The following is a 23,688-nucleotide window of genomic DNA, read 5'->3' on the forward strand; positions in this document are numbered from 1 at the left end:
TAAAGTTGCAAGGAGAGAACACATCTTAACTGCTTTACTCAGCTGGGAAACATTTACACATGCAAAGCAGACATAGATGAGTGAATGCATGTGGTTGTGCATTATTTTCTATCGTGGCTGCAATGTAGCCACTGTAAGTGTAGAGCAGGTGCTAGTAGTAGAGATAGGCCGATAAGGAAAAATCGAGTTTAAAACACATGTGCCAAGGTCTTAGAAATGTCTCTTTGTATTCATGTTTTGAAAAACTATTCCATTATAGTGGTATACTGCGCATACACTATACCAACATATAGCATTTTTTAACAGTTTAAAGTTCAAATGTAATGATTCCAGAAATGTCAGGCGGTAAAACCATCAAGTAAAAATATATTTTCCTTACACCCTTAATCGGTGTGTACACTTTATATCAATATTTTAAATAAAGATTTTTCGATTTAAAGAAATATCAAGGATTGTTATTCATGATTATCATTACTTGAACTCACCTTTCTATTTAAATAAATAAATAAATAAATAAATAAATATCTGATATTTACAGAGACTTCTTTTCTTCAACACACTGCTACGACGGTCTTCATCGGCCATTACATCATTTCCCATTTATGATTTCCAATTATGAGGCTGCACATGAATCATTACATGACTTTAATTTAGACAAAACATTTTTTTTAATATTTATAATATTTAAACGAAATTGCTCTAATGTTTTATTTCTAAGAAATAATAGTAACAGTAAAAAACTATTCCAAACTATTTAATAAGCTTTTTTTTTTAAATTTCTTTCTATATATTATATCAGGAAAATTGTATTAACTTGACATTTTTAACTTAATAAATAAATATTTCAATGTATTTTAATTCATAAATGTAATTAAAAAATGTATAAAAATTGTGTTTGTGTGAGTTGCATTTTAAAGTATTGTTGAATCAATTATACTGCCGATAAAATGGTTTAAAATAAGTCTTTACTGACAGTAAGCAGGATGACTATTCCATCTTAGCTAGGATATCCCCCCAAAAAACTAAAACAATATCAGCCGATCTCTACAGAGTATCACTGGACACTACTAGAAGGAAATAAAGAAGGAAAATACTTACCAGAATTTTCTGAGAGTTTCCAAGCTATAGACAGACAGGGAACAGAGGAACGGGAGAGAGATGGAGAGAAAAACAGAGAGAGAGAGAGAGAGAGAATGAAAGGGGTTTGGAGAGGGCAAGATATCGGAAAGAACATGAGGGATTTCACAATATTTTATTCAAACCCAGAAGCTTTGAATAAGAATATTGTTCAGGAACTGTAAGGGTTTCCCGAGGGGTGGGGCATTTGAGAATCATTTTCCTCTCTCAAAAGCCACATGAGAGAGAACGAGAGGGTAAACATGGGCACAGAGGTGCATCTGGAAGAGAAACCTGGGTTAATATGCACAAGGTGAAACGCGTTTGTCGTTAAAGAAGTCGTCGCCCCGTCTGGCGCACGCTCATGGAGACAAACCACAACTGAGGAACCATGCTGTTACATCTCCGGAGGAGGCGAGGGTGTCAAAAAAGAGATGTGAAATGGACAGAGGGTGTAGGGTTGAGCTGTAGAGGACTCTCTGGATACAAACCAGAAGCTCATGCTACGGCTTCTGGCCTCTGAGGCCAAGAAACTGGCATTCTGATCTCTTTGATAAAGGTGCGAGAATATGAGTTACGGTACTTACATTTGGCCTGAGAGATGGTGTCTAGTATAGTGGCCCTGATGTAGCTGACACTGTAATCAGGTAGAACTAAAGCAAGACTAGAAGGAAGACACAAGAAATAAATGAGCATAAGGAGCAGTAGACTTCAAGACATTATAAAAATTGAGAAATTAACATCCTGGTTTTTTTAGCTTTTTGTCCATGTAGGTTGCAATTTACAGATTCCAAATATAAGAGACTTCAAACTCAAACTTAAATTACTCTATTTTGATAATCTGTGTCCTTATGGAAGAAGCTAAGTATAATGTCAAATTTCTGTTGCACACTCTTCAATGTAACTTTAAACAGTGCCCCCTAGCGGCAATGTAAAAAAAAAAAAACATTTATAAGTTCACTTGTACACCAAAGAAACAAACACACCTTCACAACATAAAAACACTTAACAAAAACAAAACAAGGTGAGTCAAAAACAAAGCAAATCAAAAGCAAAGCAAAGTAAAAAATGTAAACAATATATAAAAAATTAAATTTAAAACGACAAAAGCAAAGCAATTGATAAATAAACAAAAAAAAAAAATAAATAAAATAAAATAAAATAAAATAAAATAAAATAAAATAAAATAAAATAAAATAAAATAAAATAAAAACGGTTTCTCAGACCTGTAGTCTGTTTCATCGACTGGAGCCCAAGTGTAGGTTCTGATGCCTCTGTCTATGTAGCGCTGCAATAAGAATAAAATAACACTTAGTGGTTTAATGAACTATTGATCTCCGTTTTACTTCTGAATAGCATTGTATAGCCCTGTAGTTCTCAGCTGGTAGGTTGCAACCAAAAAACATTTAAAAACAAAAAATTTTGATTTGCTGTTGATATCAGGATGTGTGGCTAATCCAACTCTGCACCATTTAAGTGCAATTTCATCTGTCATTTGTTATAAGAAACATATAATATATTAATATGACTAAGATAAACATGGTTTCTACCAACCAGAATTATTAAGAAACTAATAATAAATTACAATGAATGCATTTGGGCCTTTTTTTTTTGCCTTTGTTCAATTTGTAAAAATGTAAACAATCTATGTTTAAAAATATAATAAAACTCTTATAAAAAATACTGTGTTCTGAAGCAAAATCAGCTGAGAAGCACTTCCTGTTTAAAGCAGGCATGATTACCTTATCTTGAGACTTCGTAAGTGTTTGGAATCTCTTTTGATCCTTCTGAGCATCTATCATACTTCTTCTGATCTACAGACAGACAGAAGTCAGACAGACAGATGTGTCATGATGTACCATTGCTGTAAATACAGTATGTTACTGGATCTTCAGACATAGAGTGTCACTTTCAACTAAAACAACAGACTGTATTCATTTACCATTAAATTTCTAATATCCCCTTAGTCACTCTCAATTGAGAAAAAGTCATTTGGGTTGTGAAGTGAGAAAATTATATTTTTATAGCCTACATATTATGAAATCAAACAGGACTGCGAATCAACTTTGCTGTTTGTTGATGCTTCAATAATTATTTTGTTATGACTTGAACATCTGTACAACAGAGCACAAGTAAAGTTACAAAATCAAATAACACCAGCCTGTATTCATTTTAATAAAAGAGAACTCGAATCTGAACACTGATTATATATTTTTGGGCTTAATGGGATAGTTCACTACAAAAATGTAAATTCTTGTATCAGTTACTCAACCTTGTGTCAATAAGATATTTTGAAAAAGGGTTTTTATCCATTAAATGAAAGTCAGTTGTTTTGAACCCCATTTACTTTCATTGTACTGAAAAAATACAAAATAATAATAAATAAATATTTAATGTTTTTTTATGGTGTGTTCAGCATAAGAAAGACTATTAATAGTATAATATTATGTAATATGCCTAAACTGGTTTTAGTATTAGTTAGTATATTAGCATTGGTATTAGTTAGAATTTTATATTAGTATTAGTTAGTATTTTTGTATTTTTATTTTATTACTTATTATTTTTAATGTTTTAATGACACAATTATAAAACACTGATTTAATTCATTTAAAAATGTGATAATTATTGGCTTAAAAGTATCAAGCAAAATTCAAATATCAGTGCATGCTTAAAATATACAAAGTTTTAGGACTGTAAAAAAGCAAAACAATAAAACTGTATTATATAAAATGTGTATGAAACTCAAAAAAACTAATCAAATCTGTAAATTTAGGACTTTTTTATTATGTGTGTGTGTGTGTGTGTTCAGCATAAGAAAGAACATAAGCATAAGAAACAATAAGTTTGCTCTCACCTCCACTTTCACTTCATCCTCCAGTTCTGCATCCAAGAAGTCCAGTGTCACGGGTTCCTGAGATTTGAGATCCTGCAGGCAAACAACAACAACTTTCAAAGTAATACCATAAATCAATACTGGACACCATATTTGTGAGCGGAAATATTTACCAATGAGTCACTTTTTCCTTGAAGAACTGTTTCTCAGCATATCTACTTGTGTTCCACACAAAGTGTTCACTAATCCCATGGACCACTGACTAAACATTTACTAATTGTCATGCATATGTTTTGAATAAATGCTCTCTTTGCAGTTTCATCTGGGAACTAAACAGAACGATTGTTTGGACTGCACAAATGATATTTATTACAAAGGACAGATGACCTCTGAAGATGTGGGTGGCCTGTGTTATTTAATCACAACCTGTACTGAAGGTTCTTCAGCCACGCATAACTGATCATACACACGGTTATGGGCAGCTACTTCTAACATAAGAGAAAGAAACAGAGTGATGCATGAGTGAGAGTCGTACCTTTGGTTGAAGGTTGGGATGAAGCAGCACATAGCCGTTGGGGTCGATGGCGAAGTAATATCCGTTTGGTCCGAGCTTTATAGAATAAAATACAAGAGTGACAATCATTCTGTACCATTTGATAGGGTGTTTTTTCTACTGTACCTTTAAAACTGCTACATGTAAATGACGTTTCTTATTTTTTCCATGTTCATAAACACTCCCACCAGGCTGGCACAAGCAGTTCATCATAAGTTTAAGCTTGGATGATTCATTTTTGCTGCTCAGTATACACAGACAGAAAAAATAAATCCCATTCTCCATACATATTGATGCCTAGTTTAAATAAAACTATCTAAACATATAATACGTGTCAAATATAGTGCTTATAGGGTTTTCCAATCTATGCTTATATCTTGCAGATGGGTTAAACATTGTATGTTTGTTAACTTATTTATTTATGAATAAGTGAGTGAGTGAGTGAGGGTCCCAAAGAAAGAAAGAAAGAAAGAAAGAAAGAAAGAAAAAGAAAGAAAGAAAGAAAGAAAGTAGAATTTTTTGCTGATTTACTTTTAGAAAATTAAAAAAAAAAAAATTGGTATCAGTTGATATTACCCACTGCTAAATGTATTTTTTAAGCAAATCTCAAAATGAATATTAATATTGTAATACTATAATATTTTATGTTATTAAGTTTTGATGCCTTAATTCACTTGTAGCATTCATAATTACTGGGTTTAGTATTAGTTTGCATTTTAGTATTTTTATTTTAGCTTAGTCTTATTGAAACATAGTAACTAAAATAAAAACATTTAATTTATAATGTAATTTAAAAATGACATAATAATTATTGGCTTATAAGTATCAACCAAAAATTAAATATCAGTGCATCCTTAAAATATATAAAATTTGATGACTGTGAAAAACATAAAATAATAAAAGTTTATTATATAAAAAGTGTATAAAACTCATTGAAACGAATAAAATCTGCCAATTTAAAACATTAACCATGTGAACTAAAAGAAAAAAGTTCAGAATCAGACAAAAAGTTGTCCTTGCTTTCATTGAGTATGTATGTTACAGTCTATTTTTAATATTAAGCTTTTATTTCAAAAGAATCAGGAAAATGTTTTAACATAATATAATGCCTTTAAATGTATTTAGCATTGAAAAAACAGAAGAATTTTTTTTACTAAACTCAAGGAATGAAATAGCACTGGTAACATGACCCAGCTATTACAGGTCAATGCAATACTTATGCAAGTTCTTCGATGTTGCAAACTATCGGTCATAAATTAAAAAGTGCAGATCGCACCCACATGCTCTCACGCCTTACAGTGTAATGTGGAGTCAGTCTCTTGATGTCATCCAGAGACACGTCTATGGCCATCACCCCCAAAATCAACTGGCTCCGGTCCTGCAATTGATACCAAGGACATTGAATCAGATCGGGTTCCACTTCAGTTCATGTGATTCGCAAGACATCGATTCACTGTCTCCAGACTCCACCTTATTCTTGTCTTGACTGTTCCTGGTGCTGGTCTTATTGAACACTGGCAGAGTGCCTGTAATCACAAGGCCCAATTCCTGCAACACAAATACAAACACAACAGCTATTCAATATTTCAGAATCAGCCTAATTTAACAAATCTACTAAATATAGAACATTTGGCATACTAGAGCGTCCACATAAACGTTGGTCCACTGCACAGTTTTTGCATTATTGTCTTCCTTCACCATGGGCCTACCCAACACATCCAGGTACTCCTGCATGTAAAGGATGCTGGTTACTATCATATATGCTGGACAGAAGTCTCATTTCTTTGGACAATGCACTGTCATTTACCTGGGTGTTGATCCTGATGGCTCCAATAGAGGGGATCTCATAATAATAACCTGCAAGGAAACACCACTAACAGCTTGATATATGTTCATATATTGCACACATAACAAGTCTCTTAAATTGCTTAGCATTAAATTTCAGTGTTTTACCTTTGTTATTGCAAGCCATCCACTGAATTGGCATCTTATCATAGTTATGCTGGCCCACAGAAAAGGTGAAGATTCGAACCTGACAGAAGAGAGAAACAAAGGACGTTGACATGACTATATTGGAAAATTATGTGTACGCCTGTCTAAAAGGCAGAAGAGAAAGCAGGCCATGCTCGTTCCTTTCCTTCCTCACCAAGACCAGGAGAATTTTTGACATACCCTTTCTGTAAAAGAGAGTGTGCTTCTCACATCGCACTTTATAGTCATCAAAAAGCCCATAAACTATAGGAGAAGTCATCATCATATCATCTATCAACTAACATCATCCAATGCGATGGACTACCAGAAAGAGAGAGAGTGTGTATGTGCATGCATATGGCTCCTCACCTTCTTCTTAGAGTTGTACTCTTCAAAGATCTCTGAGGCTCTGTCCTCTCCTCCGTCGGTGAATAACATGATAATCTTGTTACAGTTTGCTCTTGTGACATTAACCTATGAAAGGAAGAAGTACAATAAATCAATGTGATGCCACTAGCTTTAAAATTCACTGCTGCTAATACTAAATCAAAATCTTAAACAGTCTGAAGTTTTGCTGAGCAGCCTTAGCACAGTCCACAAGATGGCGCAATAAACTAAAAACTTGCCTTTAAACAGATTAGACTGGCTATCTGGCAGAGGTTCTGGATCATCTCAATATTTCCGAGGGGTAAAAAGTCATATTATAGTCCCATAATATGCTACATTATATATACTTACTGAGGAGAGCTGCTCAAAAGCCTCCTTGAAGCCGATTTTATAGTCAGTGGTGCCATTCGCTGTGATCTTCTGTACCGCCTCCTTCAGAATCTTTTTATTGCGGACATTTGCTTGGACCAGGTTTTCAAAGCAGGCGACCGACTTGGCCGAATTGTTGAACTGAAATCATATAAAAACATTGCAGTTAGTTTGTAAGATATCTGTAAAAATCGAACTGTGAGGTGCGGCTTGCATACATGCAAGCACTGTTATGAAATCACTTTGCATCATTTAGATTCAAGGCTCTGTTTGGGTCCTCTATGTTAGTCCCATGGATCAGTGCCAGCAATACACTTAGAGCACTGCTGGCTAATTTCATTAATGCCAAGCTAACGTCACACAGCTGGAGTCAGGCCATAAAATACAAGCATAAAGCTATTGAAGATATGGAGGAAGAGCATTAATTGAAAATATACAAAACAACTCCCTTAAAAGCAGAATATAGAGTTGGTTATTTTTAATCCTGTCAGTAGTCTCATGAACAAAATGAAATAGATGATGCATTTCATAAACGAATGGCACGGCTTCTGAAGCAGAGGATGATGGGAAATATCAATAATTCTTTGGCCTGCCGCCTCAGCGGTGCATAACTGAAAACGCAAAATAATGAACTATGACGTTATGGATGCTTGGATGCTCCCTGCCTCTTTTTCCCTCTAATTTTTAATTCCTACTCAGCAGGAATCCAGATATTTTGAGGAGCGTCAGAGGAGTTTGTCATGCAAACACTCTCAGCAACACACATATCTCCTGAATACTCACAGAGACGATGTTGACGTAATCATCATCGGAGAGAGTCTCCAGCATCTCACTGACGGAAGTGCGAATGAGCTTCAGTGTCAGACCCGATACGCTTCCACTCCTACAGAGAATAGCACAGTTTGAACATGTTGGTTTCTATATAATCACTACCATTCACAAGTTTTATTTGTATTTTTTTTTTGTTACAAGGCTTATTTGTTATATTTCGTTTTTTTTTAGTTTTTGCAGGTAAAACTTTACCTTAATAAAAAAAATAATAGCCCAATTATTAGCCCAATATCAGCTTATGATAGCCCAAAGAGCTGATAGCTCAAAAACTATAGGCGGAAAAATGAGTGGAAACAGAACTTAAATCAGTCACTAAGTTTGAATGCTGGCAGATAACAAAAATTCACAACAACACATATAGAGAAGACTAACCCCCATTTAGGCTTTTAATGGCCCCAGAGCTGACATGCTGGATTTTTATGGGTTAATAATCACACTGTGATTCCAGAGGGAGGTGTGTGGACTTTAGTGTTTAGTCATGAAACTAAACTACATTGATTGGCTAAAGCTGATCTACACTAATGGGCTCAATGCCCAGGAAGCACAACACCATCATCATTATGGCTGAGAAATAACAGAAGCAACTCTTCAAGGCCAACTTTTCTAAAACAACAAAGCTGAATTTCACTTGTAACCGAGAGACGACATAATGACACATTAATGATGTTTTTGGTTGATTTTTTATATTTCTGGGTCATATCTGTAACTGACTTTTCAGTTACATCAAGCATGATTATCATGTGCTTTTTCAAATATTTAATGACAAATAAGTGGGGTATACCAGTTTAAGGCACATTATCAGAACAAAAAGTTATTAAATTTTTTTGCTTGCACTGTTTAATATTCATAAATTGCTTAATAACACAACTAGCTTCTTTAAACTGCCTGTCAAAGATTCCCAATTTCCATATTTTTTTATCTCTCAATTGGCTCTGCCATGCTGTGTCAGTCTTTAATCAGCGTCTATCTCTCTATAACGTTGATAAATGTCTCAGAACTAATGCAGAACTATCATGAGCTCTTTAAAGGCCGTGTTGCAGGGTTAATTTTTCAACTAATTTGTGCAATTTGCTTGTTGGTAATAAACATTTAAACTGTTATCCACTGTATTTTATGTTGTTGGGTATCACAAAACGGAATATAATACGAAAAAGTAGGTACTATCTTACAGCGGTCTCCTTTCCCCCACAATGCATTGCATTATGTCACATTGGGGAGAGAATTTACCAAAGCCCGCCTTGAGAGCATTGAGAGTGACTAGAGAGACGAGAGTATTCAGATAGCTCAGATTATAGATAAATAGATATATACATAGATATATATAGATAGACTAGATATATAGATAGATAGACAGACAGACAGATAGGTATCGACCAACAGCGACCAAAACGCACTAGATGGGACAGCACCGCCCACACAAGCACCTGCCAAACACAGCGACAGACACACGGCTACGTTTGCAACAACATTTTCACCGGAGGAAGAGATAAACGCTTAGAAACGCCCATATAGCTAGCATGATGCCTTCTATTTCTAGATGACAAAGAAAAAAGTTTACCAGTTCTACGACACTATGACAAAGGTTACCGGTACTTATCTGAACTAACGTCATGATCACTGCCACTAGATATAAAGAAAACGTTGATTTTTCACTCGGTGCTATTCAATTACAGTAAAAAAATAGACTACACTGGTCTTTAAGACCATTTTTGAGACATTTTAAAAATGATATACATATCTTGAGTGATCTTGAGTGATCTTGAGTGATTTATGTACCCATTAATCGAAAGTGGTGGTTAACCTGCAAAATGGCGTTTAAGTAGACGGTGTGGAATGAAAAATTACATTCTGCTGATCAACCAATTACAAAATGCAGTGCAAAGTGCAAAATCGAAACAGGATCTGTTGCAAGAAAGACTCTGTGAATGTATGAACTATAACGGTGAATCATAGAGACTTCACTCACGCGTCCACAAGGATCAACATGTCTTTAGGTGAAGCTGCACCTTGGATATACCTGCAAACACACAGACACACACACGCAAGTAAAAACATCAGGCAAAACAACTGAGAGAAATTGAAGAAAAAAAACAGCACTTGCTATCTCGCAGACACATATAAACTCCAGCAGCACAGGTTTGCTCACCAGGGCCTTCGGCGTACATCATACAGGTCGATCTTATTTGGTGTGCTCCTTGTGTCAACCCAAGGGGAAGCTGGAGCACATGGGAAAATGGGATATTAGGTTTATTATGATTATTATCATCCCAGCCTTCTACAATCACTTCTAATGAAAAAGATAAAACAAGTACTAGTCAGTGTGAGTAGAAATAGGTTTTATGCACCTATTTTATAAGAATAAAATAAGAATGAATGAATATTAAATAAAAAAACACACACATATATATATAAATGTTATGTAACATTTAAAATCTAGGTTTAGTATTTAATATTAATTATAATAATTTTAAATAAACTGAATATTATTTTGATACTGTTAGAAAAAAAAGAGGTGATTAAAGTTCTACAAACTTCTACTATCACATCTAATAAAGTAGATTAAATATTTTCAAGTATAGAAATCTTTAAGTAGACAGGTTTTATTGGTCTGTTATATAACAACAAAATAAGAACAAACAAAAATAATCACAGTATTTAATACTTAATATTTAATTTTACATAATATTGAATTTAAAAATTAAGATTGGTATTTAATATCAATTTCATATGATGTAATTAAAATAAGTGTAATATTATTTTGATGCTTTTTTAGTTTTTATATCCTGCCCCATTTATTGTGTTCACCGGTTTCTCATTAGTCCAAATGGCCACCCTCACATACCATCAGATGAAACGCATTTGGGACAGGAACAATGTCCTCCAATGGCTGCATATACAGTGTCCATGTGCTTTCCATAGTCTCTGTGTTATTGTAAATATCTGTAAATAATGAAACTTCTTGATAACATGGAGTTCCTATTCATTCCAGTGCTTTACCTGGGAAGTATCGAGCCAGGCCAGTTGCACTGCCAAACACCTGCCAGAGGAGGGACGGGTCATTCTCCCTGTTCTTCTTGAAGACTTCATCTAGAGCCGCAGTCCAGTTTAGCTCATTCAGGATTATAGTGGCTGTTACAAACACGTAAACATTAAGAATAAATCACATGCTCAACATAAATCAGTTGACTCAAGGGATTTAACTCAAGCCGGCATGTTTATTTAGAACGAAGCTCTCAGAAAACACTCAGATGAAGCCCAAATTAGGAATAAATCAATAAACTGGCTCTCGAAACTTTAGATCCCATCATGTTATGCTGAACTCAAAGTGATAAACCACTTGAAAGAGAAGCTGCGGTAGAGGAAACAACAAAGTGAATTATTAGCTAATGCAGTTCTAATGGAATAACAGGAAAATTGGGACAGGTTTTTTCTTTTTCCTTTTTTCAGAGAATGTCATAAAGCACACTATGTCTGCTGTAATTGAGAGTGATGATAACATTTTCAAATGAGCCCTGGCAAAAATATGACATCACTCGCCATGATGCCACATGATTCATTCCCAAAAAAGCCTTATCTATTTCCTCTATAGGTTTAGTTTAAGCATTACGATACTAAATTATTATTTGAATCATTACCCCTTTGATGGCCTAATTCTGAAAGGAGCCGGTGTGTTTGATCCCATGGGACATTTTTCACTGCCTTACCAATGCTACCCACTTCCTCTTTCTATCAAGACTCCTCCCAATCTAGGTGTGTAATTAATACAGGCTTTCTCCATCCCTCAAAAGCAGACCAGACCCAATCGAACATCTTTAGAGGGTCCATCAGCAGCCCAATGGCACATCCCATCTTCCTCTATTTCAACCACTTCCTTCCAGTCCTTCCTGAAATGCTCATTCTTTGGTTAGAGTAAACAATATGTACGGAAAAAGTTTACAAAAACTTATTGGGAGAAAGTATGCTCAAGAGAGTTACTCATAAACAGTTTGTAACCAAACAGCGATCAGCCATTCAAATCAGAGTTTTTGTCCTAACCAGTGATTTTAGCATGTCCCGTCCATGGCGAAAACTCAGCGCTCCAAAATCCTGTTCCTCAAAATTGCACATAAATTCAACATCTTCTGATTGCGTTAAACTGTGTACAGTTTATGGGTACAGACAAATTACAAATCACCTGTTGCTAGAAATTGTCATGCCCTGTTAGGACACTAATAGAGAGTAAAGGAACAGCACACACACACACACACGCACACTCCACGTCATCTCCTTACATACAGACTCTGTAGGTCAGAGGTCAACAGTACAAATAAAGGCTGTCGCATATAGGAGACTAGTCTATGAAGGCATCACAATTTACTGATCCTAAAGGAAGTGCATTAGTGAACGAGAGTGTAGCTGTTCTTCGGTGTGTGTGTGTGTGTGTGTGATTTTCAGTCAGATTAGATGTGGTTTCACACCCCTTCCTGTTGTTCATATTTCAGGCTGTCAGTCTCCAGGGTTAGACACCACACACATTCTCATTAGCTAACACCCATTCAACCAGCTCTCGCTCTCTCTCTCTTTTTCTCATATCTCTATCAGCTTCTGTCTAGAAAATTGGCACAAATAACTTCCTTCAAGATCAAAGTCCCTTTACAAAAAGAAACTGGAAGTGTACAACAGTACTTGGGGTCCAAAATGAACAACTGGCATTACCAAATGTGTGGTGGGGAAAAAGCTGGAAATAATATTTTTGGCAGTGATTCTAGTAAGAGACGTGACCTAATACATGTTACACCAAATTACACAAATTATCTAAATGACATGCACAAATGAAATAAAAAGAAAACATTGTAGCACATATTTTTACAGCTTTTTTTTCTGGATAACTCCATGTAGTGACACATTTGTGAAATATTCATCATCAATGCCTTATAAGACCAAAATTAATACAAAATCACAACTTGTCTTCATGTCTTTTTACTGATAGACATATATTTCCCATGTGGTGGAGATTTTATATATTTCCGAAAAATTAATTAATAAACAGACGTTCACATAAAAAGTATTAAATATATTATATATATTAAACAGTAACAGGTTTTATAGTAATCATTACACTCACTGACACAAATAAGTATTGGTTAATAATAATACCTTCGAGAACCATGGTATGTAATATATAAGTATCACCAGATCATATTTTATGCGAATTTTTTATGCGAAACTGCAATAACAGAAACTTTCTTAAGTAAGGAGCAGCTGCCAACTGTGAGCGAGTCCTTTTTTTCCTCTTCTTTTTTTCTGACTGTCAGTTTACGACAAATTGAAACAATTTATAGCTCTTTTCAATGAGAGTGAGAGAGAAAGTTAGAGATTGTGTGGAATATGATTTTTGACTTTCATTGGTTTAAATGAATCAGGGCAAACAGTCAACAGAAAAAAATGATCTGAACACTAAGAGCACAGCCAAAGGGATCCATGTGACAGACACGTCATCGTGCTCACTCCGTCTGAGCACACTCACACTCACACACTCTCTGAGCACGTCTATGGCCATCTTAAGATTGTGATGACGGATGACACACTGCGTTGAGCCAAAAAGCACAGATTGATCTCTTAATAAGACACATACAGACAGCATAGAACCCCCAATAACACACATACACAAACACTTAAATAATCTGCCACATTACAACATAAAAGGACACAGATTAGATGAAAAACTAAAATACTAAAAAACTAAATACTGGCCGAAAGCTTAACCCAATGGCTGTCGCTGAGTAGCACTAAGCAATGCTGCCGGACAAAGAGAATCAGGCGGAAAACAAAAGGTACTAAGAGTCATTTGATTTGAGTAAAAGTAGATCAAGAGAGACAGCTGGACAGAAAGAGATGAGTCATATGATGAATACGGCTGCTTCCTCATCTAGAAGTCCTCATCTAGAACACAAATATCACATAAAACTCATTTGCCTGTGAAACACTCACACAAAATTCAAGGCCACCGTGAGCCCATCGCTTAGGAGCTCAGATTTCTGCCAACACAGAGATTATGATACACCAGATCTTAAAAAAGCACTAGACGATTTGACCAACTTACAAAATCACAGCCAACATTTGCATGTGATGTTTCATATACAGCTATGAGGGACCAATCAGATTATTAAGGGCGGGGCTTCTGAGCAAAATGTATCCCAAGAAAGAAAATTTGGTGAAAACTGACTCACCTTCAGGCCATCCAAGATTTTTTTCCAGAACAGATATGGAGAAGTGTATTTTTACGTCACTTGCACACCAGCGGATCCTCTACAGTGAATGGGTGCCATCAGAATGAGAGTCCAAACAGCTGATAAAACCATCACAACAATCCACAAGTAATCCGAGACTAGGTGCTTGATCTGTTCATATTTCTCTCCTGATTCTCTTGAGAAATATACACAGATCAAGCACTGTTAACAAGCAAAAACTGTTTTTTTGATGTGAGAGGATTTTTTTTTTTCACTGGAGAAAGTGTTATCTTGGCCAAAAGCGACGGTTTAAAGTGTTGATGGATTTTATATCTTACAAACTTATCTTAGAACAGCTTATCACTTCACAAGACTCTCATTCTGACGACACCCATTCACTGCAAGAGATCAACTGGTGAACAAGTGATGTAATGCTTAATTTCTCCAAACCTCTTGGATCTACTCAAGCTACAAACTACTCATAATCTACAGTAACTTTCTCAGCACTGGTAGTAACCTCAAAACACTCAAAACCAATACGGTTTTAAATCAAGAGACAGAGAGTGAGAGCTATTCTCTTGCTGGAGATTATTGGGGGTTGTGGGGTCACTCGGGGGGCAGGCGTGCTGTGTTTGAGCTAAGCTGCTGTCTAAATTTAGTCTGCAGTTTTTCCATAAACCTCTGGCTGTCCACACCTGACACACATCAATAAAGCCGAGCTGTTACTGAAAGACTGATTTTATAAATCAGTCACAAACAAAAGAACTAGGGGTGTAACGATACGCTTATTCGTATTGAACAAACTATCCCCGCAGCATTTAGACACACATTTCCAATGGATTCAAACAGGGCAAAAGACATCACCACGGCGATTGAGGCTACATTTACGTTATAGCCGCGGATATGAGACCTTACTATTTACCATTGATTCTATCATCACCATTATAGCTTACAGGGAATCCAAAGTGCACCCAAACACCAGACCTGTTGGTTATTGGAGGATCTTCTATTTCTGGTCTGTTAAACGCATTAGCCATTTTGCAACGAGCCTTCAGCGCGTACTGAGTGAGCGAGCGCCTTACTCTGTAGTGGAAAACGTAGGTTTTAAGAACATGCTTAATGTAATTGAGCCCCATTACAATATTCCTTCACGAGCCCATTTCAGACAGACCGTAATTCCTGCTTTGTTACCAATTGAGTAAAAACACACTCAATATAAAGAGTTATAGAGTTCCATATAAAAAGTTACATCTTTGTATTTGTTCATAACTACTACAATAATATAACATTTTCATTTTTTTTATAAGGAGCTGTTTTTGTTTTATACAGTATGCTACTAAGAAAACACCATAGAAAATGTGTTTCATCATTGTTCAATAAACATCATTGTTCAATGTAAAAAAAAAAATACTTTGTTAGTTTTAATAAATAAAACATTTTTTAAAAATCAAGGAAATTTATCTGCCAAATTTTTCTTTTTGCTGTATCTAAAATGTACCGAACCGAACCGTGACACCAGTGTATCGTATCGAACCGAACCGTGAATTTTGTGAACCGTTACACCCCTAAAAAGAACACATGCAAAGATGTATGCAATGTATGTACTCACAGCCCTCGTAGATATCCGTAGGAATGTGCACTGCTGTTGTGTTGTATGAAACAGGGCGTTTGAAAACTGGATCCTCTTTGAATTCAACTTTGAAACGGTTCTGGTGTGTTTCCGTGTCATTAATGTCAAACTGGGAACATACAAATAAGCATGAATCTCTCAAACAACAAAAAGCAACCCGTTAAACTAAATATCTTTGTTGTTTAGTTCATATGCAAGCATGTATTTTAGAATGAAACCTTACCTTGTCCTTGGCATTGTAGTAGATAGTGTCATTCACCTGATGGACAGAGTGACAGGACAAAACTTTAGTGTTTTTATTAATCGTTATCAAAAGTTTGAATATTCGTTAGAATATAGTTTATATTAATTTAATGGGGTGTTCTATTAATGTTATTTTTATTATTATTATTTTTATAATAAACATTTCCAAAAGGTTGCAGGGTAGGTCTGTAAAACCATCTAATAAAAACATACACAGAAAACGTCTCAAGGTTACGGATGTAATCCTAGTTCCTTGAAGGAACGAGAAGCTGCGTCGAAACGCTTTTGGGGAACGTCCCTGACGAGACCGACTCTGAATATCGTGTGCAATCAGTCCATCGGAAAGGCGTGACGTCACGGGCGGGGTGACGTAGCGACCAGGAAGCTATAAAAGCACGTGCCGTGCAGCTGGCTTCAGCTTCGAGTAGGGAAGCAAGCGCCGGCAGGGGTGCCGGGAGTATGGCTCTGCGACGCAGCGTCTTGTTCCTTCAAGGAACTAGGGTTACATCCGTAACCTTGAGACGTTCCTTTTCAGGAACTCGAGCTGCGTCGAAACGCTTTTGGGGAACGATGTGCCCACGCTGCCAGACTTCCAAATCCCTGCCTAGTGTGTAGTCAAAAGAGCACAGCTAAGACGAGAGAACAGAAGAGCCCGGCGTGGCTCGCATGTCAAGATCGTAAAATCGGACAAATGTGGAGGGCGTGGACCACCCCGCAGCGTTGCAGATGTCCAAGAGGGACACACCTGCTGAGAAGGCCTTGGAGGCCGCCATACTCCGAGTAGAGTGAGCCTTGGCCCCCAAAGGAGGGGGAAGACCAGAGGACTCATAGGAGACGTTGATAGCCTCGACTATCCAACGACTAAGGGTCTGCTTGGTGGCAGGAGAACCCTTGTTAGAAGGACCGTAGCAAACAAGCAATTGGTCTGACTTTCTCCACAGGGCAGCTCTGTGGACGTATGCGTCCAGTGCTCGCACTGGACACATACAGTTTAGCTTCTCTTGGTCTGGCTCCCGAAAGGGAGGAGGACAGAAGGCCTGCAGTACGATAGGTTGTGGTGTAACAGAGGGAACCTTCGGAACGTAACCCGCTCGAGGGTATAAGAATGCTTTGGCCATACCAGGGGCAAAGTCTAAGTAGGTAGGGGCCACCGAAAGGGCCTGAAGATCTCCAACTCTCTTTAGTGAGGTGATTGCCAGTAACAGGGCAGTTTTAAATGTCAGATGTCTATCTGAGATATCTTGTATTGGCTCGAATGGAGCTTTACAAAGAGCCTCTAGAACCACAACCAAATCCCAGGGGGGAACACGGGATCGTACTGGAGGTCTCAGCCTCAGCGCACCGCGGAGGAAACGTGTAACTAGGGGGTGTCTACCCACTGACTGACCATTGAAAGGGACGTGGAAAGCAGCTATAGCCGCCACGTAAACCTTTAAGGTGGAGTGGGATAACCCCGCAGAGAGCCTGGCTTGTAAAAACTCCAGAACTGTACCAACTGGGCAGTCTGCTGGGTCAAGCTGGCGGTCTCTGCACCATGAAGTGAAGAGCTTCCACTTCAGGGCGTACAGTTTCCTCGTAGAGGGAGCTCTGGATTGGAGTAGGGTCTCAACAACCTCGGTTGAGAGACCAGCTGCTAACAGCTGTGCCCCCTCAGGGGCCACACCCACAGCTTCCACAACTCCGGGCGAGGGTGAATTATCGTGCCCTGCGCCTGTGAGAGTAGGTCTGTCCTGATCGGTATCTCCCACGGAGAGCCGTCGAGGAGCGAGACTAGATCTGAGAACCATACTCGGCCCGGCCAGAACGGGGCTACTAGTAGCAGACGGGCCCCGTCCCGGCGTACTCTCGCCAGAACTCCCGGGAGCAGAGCGATAGGGGGAAAAGCGTACAGACGAAGCCTCGGCCAGGTCTGTACCATAGCGTCCAGTCCCAGAGGAGCTGGATGAACTAGAGAGAACCAGAGGGGACATTGCGATGTCTCCTGAGTCGCAAAGAGGTCCACCTGGGCTGTACCAAATACTCTCCATATCTGCTTCACCACCTCGGGGTGAAGCATCCATCCCCCGGGCCTCGGCCCCTGTCTAGACAGTATGTCTGCTCCCACATTCAATCTCCCAGGAATATACGCTGCTCTGATCGAGAGGAGTTTGCCCTGGGACCACAGAAGGATCTGGTGTGCCAGCTTGTACAAGGGGCGCGAACGCAGACCCCCCTGGTGATTGATATAAGAGACCACTGATGTGTTGTCGGTGCGCACCAACACATGGTGACCTCTCAGGTCTGGGAGGAAATATTTCAATGCTCGATAGACCGCTAGTATCTCTAGGCAATTGATGTGCCATGTTAGATGGCGACCACTCCACAGACCGCGGGCAGGGTGGCCGCTCATGACCGCACCCCAACCGGTGAGGGACGCATCTGTCGCTAGCGTTACACGGCGACAAGGAACTCCCAGCACCGGGCCCTAATTCAAGAACCAAGGTTTCCTCCACATGTCTAAGGCACGAAGGCACCGCCGCGTGACCTTGATAACTCGACGTGGATTTCCCCTCGGGGAAAAGCCCTTGGACTTGAGCCACCACTGTAGGGGTCTCATGTACAGCAGGCCAAAAGGTATCACGTTGGACGCAGCTGCCATCAGCCCTAACAATCTCTGGAATTGTTTGACAGTGAGTGACTGGCCTTCTTTGACTCTCTCGACTGATGTGAGGATCGACTCGATCCGAGCAGGAGACAAGCGTGCCTGCATCGTGGTCGAATTCCACACTACGCCTAGATAGGTGGTTCTCTGAACTGGAGAAAGTACACTCTTCTTGGCGTTTAGTCTCAAACCCAGCTCCCCCATGTGTGCAAGAACGACATCTCGATGTCGAGCCGCCATCTGCTCTGATTGAGCTAGGATCAACCAATCGTCGATATAATTTAAAATGCGGATGCCCTGCATACGGAGGGATACCAGAGCCGCATCCATACATTTCGTGAACGTGCGGGGTGAGAGTGCGAGGCCAAAGGGAAGTACTCGATATTGATAAGCTTTGCCCCCGAAAGCGAACCTCAGAAACTTCCTGTGTTGTGGAAGGATGGATATGTGGAAGTATGCGTCTTTGAGATCTATTGTGACAAACCAGTCCTCGGATCTGATTTGAGTTACAACCTGGTTGACAGTGAGCATCTTGAACTTCAGTGACATAACTGAGCGGTTCAGGAGACGTAAGTCTAGGATCGGACGCAACCCCCCATCCTTCTTTGGAACTATGAAATACCGGCTGTAAAATCCGGATTCCCTGTCTAGAGGAGGGACCACCTCGATGGCCTCCTTCCTTAATAGGGTATTCACTTCTTGTTCCATAACCAGAGCCTGCTGGGGGCCGACCACAGTCGGTGTAACCCCGTTGAACTTCGGTGGTGGATGACCGAACCGAATGCAATAGCCTCTTTCTATTGTACGCAGGACCCATTGAGATACATTTGGCAGTAGCTTCCACGTTGCTAAATAATCTACTAAGGGAATCAGTCTCTCGAGACTGACCTCTGGTGTAAGAGGCCCCCGAAGGGGCGGCGAGCATCCCAGCTCCGCTACGCTCACGGGCGGAAGTAACTGGGGGTGGCGCTCGCTGGAGGCCGCTGCGCCCTGAAGCTCTGGCAGGGTTGGCAGACCGACCTCCTGAGGGTACTGAGGTGAGACGGGCACCGTGTAATGAGGTGAACCGCGCTCTACCCCAGCAGGGGCTACCCTCTGGATCCTGGCGTCAGGATCTTTTCGTCGAGGACTTCCGGGCTTCGATGACAGATCTTAAATCGGTTTTCGCCCTAGAAGCCCCCGACTCAGAGCGTCGTTGCCCTCGGTCCCGACGTGGGGGAGCACGAGTGGCGACGCTTTGCTTTTGCGCTTCCCGGTGTGAGGAGCCGGTATGTGGCATGGTCATCTCCCGCCCAGATGCACCACGAGAGCGACGAGGGAGGAAACTCTGGAACGCCGCCGCCTGCTTGTGTGCCTCCTGGAACCTGTCGACGACAGTATTAACTGTGTCGCCGAACAGGCCCGAGGCTTGAAGCGGGGCGTCCAGGAGGCAGACCCTGTCTCGTTCTTTAATTTCTGACAGGGTCAGCCACAAATGCCTCTCCGCGGCCACTAAGGCTGCCATAGACCGCCCAATTGCGCGAGCGGTCTCCTTAGTGGCGCGGAGGGAGAGATCAGCGGTCTTTCTGAGTTCTTCAATATCTTCAGACTTAATCCCCTCCCCCTCATCGACATCTCTCAGCAGGTCAGCCTGATAAGCTTGCAGGACTGCCATAGTATGAAGGCACGCCCCAGCCTGACCTGCTGCCACATAACCTTTGCCCACTAGCGATGATGTAACTCGAAGCGGCTTAGTGGGCAATGTCGGAGCCTTTAGAGACGAGGCCGAACCGGGTGACAGATAGCCCGCGAGCGTCTGTTCAACCCGTGGCATCGCTCTATAACCACGCTCTCCCAGCCCCATCACGTTGCCATAATATAGTGAATCAGGGCCAAAGAGGCGGGTCGAATACGGGTGATTCCACGATCTCGATAACTCATCATGGAGATCGGGAAAATACGGAAGGCTCCGACGTGGAGGTGGTTGCTTCGGCCGCAGAAAGCGCTCGTCTAATTTGCTTCTCTGCGGCTCAGTCTGTTTTTCAGCAGGCCAGTCGATTTTTAATTTATCTACTGCACGCGTGACCACCTCCAAAAGCTCCTCATACTGGGGCGACAGGGGTGGCGAATCCCCAGCAACAGTCTCCACATCGACCTCCTCGAAGGACGAGAGGTGAAGAGCTGATCCCTCACCCTGGGGGGAAGAAACCGACGAGCGTGCTTCCGAACCCAGGGCTTGGGCGCCGGATCTGGCAGATGAGGAAGGAGATAAGGACTGGCCCGTCTCCATTCCTTCTGACAGATCCACCTGCGAACCCCACGAGTGCAGCAGCCGCTCTGCCTCGGCAGAAGCGGGGCCAGCACCGCGAGGAACGCTGGTGAAGGCTCCCTCCTCGAAGAGAGCCCTCCGGGATCGAAGCGTCCGCATTGGCAAACGTTCGCAATGCGGGCAGTCGGCCCCCTCGAGAGCCGACTCAGCGTGCTTCGATCCCAGGCAAGCCACGCACAGCCTGTGTGTATCCCCGCTCGTAATGTAGCGAGTGCAGGGAGGAACACACAGTCTGTAACGCGGCTTGGAATCGCCCTTCAAATGTTTGGTTTTTTGCTTCTGCTTAGGCATATTGAGCTGTTATAGCGATCTTTTTAAGCTAAGGGACAGACAACAATAAATAGGACCAACAGGACAGACTTTTGCACATGCACACACAGAGCGCTTGCTGACAGATTCGAAGGTGGAGCCAGCTGCACGGCACGTGCTTTTATAGCTTCCTGGTCGCTACGTCACCCCGCCCGTGACGTCACGCCTTTCCGATGGACTGATTGCACACGATATTCAGAGTCGGTCTCGTCAGGGACGTTCCCCAAAAGCGTTTCGACGCAGCTCGAGTTCCTGAAAAGGAACCAATGTTTTATAATGATCGTTTTTTTTTTTTTGGGTTTTATATTTCATAATCACCAATTTTCTAGCATTCTATTTATATATTTATTTTTAGATTTGTTTTAGATTTTAGACACAACGTTTTTATATTTAGGATTTATATTTCAAAAACACAAATTAACATTCCCAGAATGTTGCAGATAGGAATTCATAGTTATTATAAATTGTTTTTATGTTAATTTGTGATATATTTTTTTAGCATGCAGACGATTAGGATTCAGATTTTGGCAATAATTTTCTGCAGGCTCGATTTATATATTATTTAAAACGATTATTATTAGTAGTAGTTGTAGTACTTAGGAAATTATTACTTTTTTAAGAAATTCATTAAGAAAGCATATGAGACTTTACTTGAATCAACATACCATTCCATCCTATATTTTATCAGTTATCAATGTGTTGCAATTTATCAATTTTTATTTAATTTTTAATTTTTTAATTTGTATTTTTTTTTGTCAAAGTGTCCATCTCTAGGAGTATATTGAATTAGAATGTGACTTTTTAAAATTATATTATTATTTAGCTCTCTTTGTGTGTTTTTACAGAGTTTTGTACCTAATCTTTGTGCATTCATAAAAGAAAGTTGTTAAATTCTTGTACTAACTCTTCCCCAGAAGTAATGCATGTTGCTTTAGGTGTGTGTGTGTGTGTGTGTGTGTGTGTGTGTGTGTGTGTGTGTGTGTGTGTGTGTGTGTGTGTGAGTGTGTGTATGTGTGTGTCTTCTCCCAGGGTTGTTCTCCTCACAGTGTGAGGGCGCTGTCAGGACTAGCATTAGTGAGGCGTTAACAAGCAAGCTCACTGTCTGACAAACACTTGCCTTGGAGACATAGGAGTGGATCATCACCGGCTGCCGCCACCTGTCCTACTTGCTTACTAATCATGTGGCAGACACTGTTTTTAGGTTATAGAACACTAATCGCTGAGACATGCGCATACAGATCAGTCCTGCATGGGACCAAACTCTTTAATTTGCAGACTGTGTCTTTAACACGATTCTACCTGCATCCCATCAATAATTAAAAAGAAAACTGTCTGTCACCTGTAGCACATAACAAAAGCTTGAAGAGAGGCAATCACAATACACACTATGAGCAACTATGAAAAATTAAGTCATGGTAATAGCTTTTTTAACCATGTAAATTAGAACTGTCCCATTAGGGGACTAATGTTATTTTGTGGAATTAAATAAATTGCAACATTAAAAAGCAAAATAATTTGTTTTGAATGCTACATAGTATTATCCATATACTATCATACAGTATTTATTAATATTACAAATGAGCTTTTTAGATATTTATCATTTCAGCTTTGATTTGAGCAATTTTGTTATGTGATTTTGTCATTTTGGTTATTATTTTTTTTTTAGATATTTCTATGTATTTATGTTTATTTATTTCATAAATATATTATGTTTATTTATTTTCATTGCAGTTTTAGTTTTAGTATTTTAAGCACTTCAAATATAATTCAGTTATTTGCCAAGCAACATTTAACATTTTTTATTTTAGCTTTTTAACTTTAAAAACATCATTTTCATTCATTTTTCAAGTTTTTCAACTTTATTTCTCTTACTTAGCATTAATTTAATAACCATAATGATTTCAACATTATAATGTACAGAATAAAAAATTTCTATTCATTTAGGTATTTACTAAAAAAAAAAATATATATATATATATATTTAACTTTAAGTGAATATAGATTATGGCAAAGGTGATCAATGGCAAATCATCTCTGGTTGTGATCATGTTAATTTCTCAATATCACTCTAATAATCAGATTAAGTTAGTTTATTAAAAGTATTTTAAATAGTGAATCTCCATCCAGTCTGATTCAGAAATGAAATATTGCTGCAAAACAAATTCTGATGACTCATTTGGACAACACTTGACTGACAAATCTATAACAGACAACCAGACGTCACATCCATTTCTCTGCTAATTAGAATTGATATTTCAGTCTGTGGGAACCTAAAATGCATCAATACA

The 23,688-nt window shown here is 39.3% G+C and overlaps 1 protein-coding gene across 1 annotated transcript in view; it reads right to left on the bottom strand.

Moving 5' to 3' along the window:
* LOC132098988 (voltage-dependent calcium channel subunit alpha-2/delta-1-like) overlaps positions 1-23,688 on the bottom strand; it is an 81,143-nt gene that overhangs the window by 15,666 nt on the left and 41,789 nt on the right. The window contains exons 5-23 of the mRNA XM_059505325.1: positions 16,123-16,158; positions 15,879-16,008; positions 11,058-11,189; positions 10,207-10,276; positions 10,027-10,077; positions 8,013-8,112; positions 7,212-7,370; positions 6,843-6,947; positions 6,456-6,534; positions 6,310-6,359; positions 6,141-6,230; positions 5,973-6,050; positions 5,800-5,880; positions 4,485-4,559; positions 3,971-4,042; positions 2,859-2,930; positions 2,343-2,404; positions 1,704-1,780; positions 1,099-1,122 (exon numbers count right to left, since the gene is read on the bottom strand). Coding sequence (XP_059361308.1) covers positions 1,099-1,122; positions 1,704-1,780; positions 2,343-2,404; positions 2,859-2,930; positions 3,971-4,042; positions 4,485-4,559; positions 5,800-5,880; positions 5,973-6,050; positions 6,141-6,230; positions 6,310-6,359; positions 6,456-6,534; positions 6,843-6,947; positions 7,212-7,370; positions 8,013-8,112; positions 10,027-10,077; positions 10,207-10,276; positions 11,058-11,189; positions 15,879-16,008; positions 16,123-16,158 — 1,543 coding nt within the window. The remainder of the gene's footprint in view (positions 1-1,098; positions 1,123-1,703; positions 1,781-2,342; positions 2,405-2,858; positions 2,931-3,970; positions 4,043-4,484; positions 4,560-5,799; positions 5,881-5,972; positions 6,051-6,140; positions 6,231-6,309; positions 6,360-6,455; positions 6,535-6,842; positions 6,948-7,211; positions 7,371-8,012; positions 8,113-10,026; positions 10,078-10,206; positions 10,277-11,057; positions 11,190-15,878; positions 16,009-16,122; positions 16,159-23,688) is intronic.

This window comes from Carassius carassius, chromosome 22 (assembly GCF_963082965.1).
Source record: "Carassius carassius chromosome 22, fCarCar2.1, whole genome shotgun sequence".
NCBI classification, from domain to species: Eukaryota; Metazoa; Chordata; class Actinopteri; order Cypriniformes; family Cyprinidae; genus Carassius; species Carassius carassius.